Source organism: Crocuta crocuta, unplaced genomic scaffold (assembly GCF_008692635.1).
Source record: "Crocuta crocuta isolate KB4526 unplaced genomic scaffold, BGI_CrCroc_1.0 scaffold84, whole genome shotgun sequence".
NCBI classification, from domain to species: Eukaryota; Metazoa; Chordata; class Mammalia; order Carnivora; family Hyaenidae; genus Crocuta; species Crocuta crocuta.
The window spans coordinates 6,166,358-6,171,424 of record NW_027530213.1 but is presented as its reverse complement, the minus strand read 5'-3'; the positions used below and the strand labels follow the sequence as shown (position 1 = coordinate 6,171,424).

At 44.7% G+C, this 5,067-nt stretch overlaps 1 protein-coding gene across 1 annotated transcript; it reads left to right on the top strand.

Annotated features, from left to right (window-relative positions):
• Window positions 1–488: 488 nt before the first annotated feature.
• Window positions 489–934, top strand: KCNE2 (potassium voltage-gated channel subfamily E regulatory subunit 2). The gene has a single exon (XM_077765477.1). The coding sequence runs from the start codon at window positions 489–491 to the stop codon at window positions 858–860; it is 372 nt and encodes a 123-aa protein (XP_077621603.1). The 3' UTR covers window positions 861–934.
• Window positions 935–5,067: the final 4,133 nt, after the last annotated feature.

The window sequence follows — 5,067 nt, the reverse complement described above, 5'->3', positions numbered from 1 at the left end:
TATATAAATTGGGATGCTATATATAGTTATATATCCTCCAGCAAACTTTTTAAAAAATGTTTATTTATTTTGAGAGAGAGAGAGATACAAAGCGAGCAGGGGAGAGGCAGAAAGAGAATCTCAAGCAGGCTCTGCACTACCAGCATGGAGCCTGATGTGTGGCTCCAACTCATTAACCGTGAGATCATGACCTGAGCGGAAATCAAGAGTCAGATGCTTAACCAACTGAGCCACCCACGCACCATTCCATCAAACTTTTGTTGTAAAATGTCATGCATGCAAAAATACATAAAGTGAATATACAAAGCTTAAAGAATAAAAAAAAAAAATGCACTCAATCAATCACCAGCCAGGTAAAGAAGAAATTATATTACCTCTCCTTTTGCATTCCCTTCTCTCTATCCCTTAAAGTAGGCAAGTGCAGAAAGAATCAGTGTTCTTAACCTTGGTCATCTATTTTATTATTTAAATAGCAGCAGGAAGGAGATATGCTGACTTTGTCCAATCTGACACAGACGCTGGAAGATGTCTTCAAGAGAATTTTTATTACTTACATGGACAATTGGCGCAAGAACACAACAGCTGAGCAAGAGGCCCTGCAAGCCAAACTTGATGCTGAGAACTTCTACTATGTCATCTTGTACCTCATGGTGATGATCGGGATGTTCTCTTTCATTATTGTCGCTATCCTGGTGAGCACGGTGAAATCCAAGCGCCAAGAGCACTCCAACGACCCCTACCACCAGTACATTGTGGAAGATTGGCAAGAGAAGTACAAGAGTCAAATTCTGAATCTAGAAGAATCAAAGGCCACCATCCACGAGAACACTGGGGCAGCAGGGTTCAAAACGGCTCCTTGATAAGCAAGAAGGGCGTAAAGCCAACAGCTGATACCTGGATATGAAGAGATACCTGTGCCGTGGAGCAAATCCAAGTTGTCACTGCTTAGAAGACATTAAGTTCCTTGCTTTCTGTTGAGATTTTTCATGCAGATCATGTGACAACTCAACTAAGATGACATTTTAATCTCAGTGTGATTTATACTTGCTCATCAGAGCAGTATTTTATGCTGAAGACCTCTTATACTTTCCGTGCAATATAAATATCATTTTAATCACTGTCAAATTTGACACATTTTGTCAAGTTAGTGGAAATAAAATCAAATTTGAAGTACAGCGCCTGTGTGCTAGCAGCAAGGATGGGGGGGACAGGTACTTACAAGTCACTGGACCGTCTTCCTCATGAAACATTATTTCATATGTGACGAATGCACTTTGTAAATAACCCAGATGTATTGTGCAGAAGCCATGGTTCAAAAATGTGTCACCTGCTTGGCTTGACATCAGAGCATTTATTTATTAATTCATGAATGTCGAGTCTGAAGTGACGAATGAACAAAATCACCAGGTTACTTTATGCATATTGTTTTCCCAACATTTAGCTTATTTGGAAGCCTGAAGACACAACAAACATTTCACAAGGGCAAATTGTCCATAACAGAGAAGTGGCATCTTCAAGAACTATCGGGTGCAACAGAAACATATTTTTAAATTAACATTTAAAGTTTTATGGCAATCTAACTCTTTAAAGTTCTTGTTATTATAGAAAAAAATAATGAAAAGTTGTAACATTACTTTATAAATAACATATTCTTTTCACTCTATTTTCTTCCATTTACAATTATTTTCATTTATGTTTCAAGAGACTAATGGTGCAGAAGGTGTCTGAATTACCGACGTCTGTTGAAAAGCTAGACAGTTCATTATATCTAGACATTGCATTATAGATGCAATCCACAGATTAGGTGACTTCATCTATTAATTAAGCCAAGCAATATTTAACACCTGTCTACTCCGGCCATTGGTGTAGACCCCAGGAGTGTAGAGATGAACAAGACTCCCTGAGCTGGAGTGGCCTACTCCTTAGAGCGAGTCAGGTACGTAAACATCACGATAAAACAATATAATCTGACAAGTTATCAAGGAGATCAACACAGAGTGAGCAGAGCTAGAGCGGGGACAGGAGGGTGACCTAACTCGGGTTAAGGTCTACTCTCAGAGAAGCTGAGTAGGAAGTCGAAGCCAAGACAGATGTATGGGGCTGTTGCTTTGTGCCTCCCAGCTTACCTTTCTCTTCCCCTATCTCTCCATCTCCTCAGCCAAGGCACAGCAATTGTGAGTAGGGCCTCAAGTCTCAGGGCTCTAGGGGTACCTGGGTGACTCAGTTGGTTAAGCATTCAGCTCTTGATTTTGGCTCAGGTCATGATCTCAAGGTTCATGCGTTCGAGCCCCACGTTGGGCTCCCCACTGACAGCGTGGAGCCTGCTTGGGATTCTCTGTCTCCCTCTCTCTGCCCCTCCCCTGCTCATGCATGCTCACTCTCTCTCTTTATCTCTCTCTTAAGGTAAAAATAAATAAAAATTGAAAAATAATAAATAGGGGCTCCTGGGTGGCTCAGTTGGTTAAGCATCCGACTTTGGCTCAGGTCATGATCCGGTGGTTCATGAGTTTGAGCCCCGCCTAGGGCTCTGTGCTGACAGCTCAGAACCTGGAACCTGCTTCAGATTCTGTGTCTCCCCCTCTCTCTGCCCCTCCTCTGCTCACTCTCTCACTCTTGCTCTATCTCAAAAATAAACATTTAAAATAATAAGGATTAGTAAATAACATACAGAAATGATAAATTAATCAAATCTTTAAAAAAGTCTCAGGGTTCCAAGACAAAATTCCAAAAAGAAGCCTTTCTTCAAGGCTTTTAGGATGTCTTCCATTGCCTGCAAGGATCACAGCTCCAGAAAGAGGTATCTACAAGATATTTGTTTCCTAGTAATAAATGGGCAATTATGCTAACATAAGCATTACAACAGTGTCGTGGAAAGCCGTTTATATTCACAGAGCAGATGTGGCAAGAGTGGCCTCCTTTCTCAAATCAGAAATCCAGAAATGCCACTGCACACAGAACATTCATCCCAGTGGGCCCAGAGCAGCAGCCCCAGCTACAGAGTCCTGGCCTTGGGCCTGGAGTCAGACAGAGATCCAAGGTTTCTACCAGGTGACAAAGACCATCATCTTCACTAACCTCTGGTCAGTCTCTTGTGAGTCACCAAGCAGGCCTCTGCCTTGGCCTATAAATATTGCAGAGACTTGATACAAATGATTTTGTCCCCATCTCCACACTAAGAGACTTGAACAAACACTCGCATAGCTTCTAACAGCTCAAGACCTCATCCCTAAGAGGACCCCAGCTCGCTTTGGGGTGTCTGCCTGAGAAAACTCAATGAGCTGCCAGAAAAATTTACTGTTGGTTTCAGTCCAAACCTGGAGATAGGTGGATCAGTTCCCTGAAGCCTCCCTTAGAGCAGTTACTTTAGAAAACATGGAATTAGAAGTCTTCTCTCTCCCACTTTGAGATATAAATCTTTCACCACCCAGAACTATCTTGTCTCTCTGAAATGCCAACACCCAAGGAGGTAACCCTTCCCACCCAGTGGGTACCTTGCTCTAACTTGCACCACCGAGTCTGGTCATAAAGACAGAAGTTTGTTTCTCTTTCAGAGAAATCGAATTAGACTGACTAATCCCCTGGTTTTTGTAAATTCCCACTTCCCTAATTCTGCTCAACTGACCCCACCCCCCCATTCTCCTCCTAAGATGCCCAGTTCCCACTACATAAATCAAAGTTGACTTTGGTTCATACTGGACCCTCTTCTCTGTTGCCACAGTTACTGAAGTAAGTCTATCCTTAATGCTTTAACTAGTGTTCGGCTTCATCTTTGACACAGATAACCAAACTGAAGGAAAGAAATTTAATTTTTATAAGAAAGTGCATTTTATTATCATTACTGAACGTATAGTTGGTAACATAGATGGTTATGGGCGAAATGCCCAATCTTTAGAAGCATATCGGTTATACCGTTGTTGACACCACTTGCCCCAAGTTGCGCCTTCAACATTAATTCCCCAAATCCTAGGCTTTCCACTTTCAACTCGGCAACTAAAGATGCCTATTCAAACAGCTTGCTGCGGTTTTTGTTGTTGTTGTTTTCCTATCTCGTTTGTTTTTAGGGCTCCAGCTGCTTGGATTCCTGGCTCCATAGGACCTGAACCCACTTACCATCTTAGAAAAGAGTTCAGAAGCGGTTTGAAAAGGAGCCCACGCCCGCATAGTCTACATCCAGACTACTGAGAGTCAGGTCCCGGCTCCGGCACTTGCTGCTTTAAAACCCTGGACAAATGAATCTCTTCGTGTCTCCATTTCCTCATCTGTGAATTCGTTATGTTATGACCTGTTATAGGCTTGTTAGGAGACTTCAGGGAGACAAGAGCCTCACAGTGCTCAGAACGAAGCCAGTTTTGTTACTTTCTATAGGAAAACTTCGCTTGTCAACCGAACTAAACCCTCCACCCCTCACTTTGTCCTTTCCTCTGCAAGCCTAGCATTTTGTACGTCATCGCCACAAAATGTCATAATGGGATTTGGAGTGAGACCTCCTGGGTTCGAATCTAAATTCTGTCCCTCCAATTCGCGAGTGTTCTTGCGCCAGCCACTCAGTGTCCCCTTGTTTGTTTCCTCAGTCCGCAGAAGGGTGAGCCGAGCAAGAAGAGAGAACTCCGCGAACATTCCCTGTCGTCACTCTTGCACTTATCTGAGGTCTGGCTTGCGCCCTCCCCCGGGGCAGGGGCTGAGTGTGCCCGAGCTCGGCACGCGCGCACTGCGCGCCTGGTGAACGAAGGAAGCTGGGAACCCAGTACCAGGGCTACCGCTATCTCATTTTGTCAGCGATGAATGCTATATTTAGAAACTTCTGGGGACCCAAGGATCTGCAGTCGCAGACAGAAATGAGGAGTATCCAGAGGAAGCGGGACGCCCAGCCATCCGGCCGTCGGCCTCCCCCAGCTCAGGTAAGTTCACAACGGGAACGGCCCGGAACCTGCACAACGGCCGTGCCCATCCTGTCCGGTGACCTCCGCGCAGCCCCCGGTAGTCTGGGGCGGAGCGTCCCACTGCGCCTGCGTACCGGGCGCAAGCCCTCGTAAGCGGCCTGGGGTCACTGCGCCGGCGCGCGGAGCG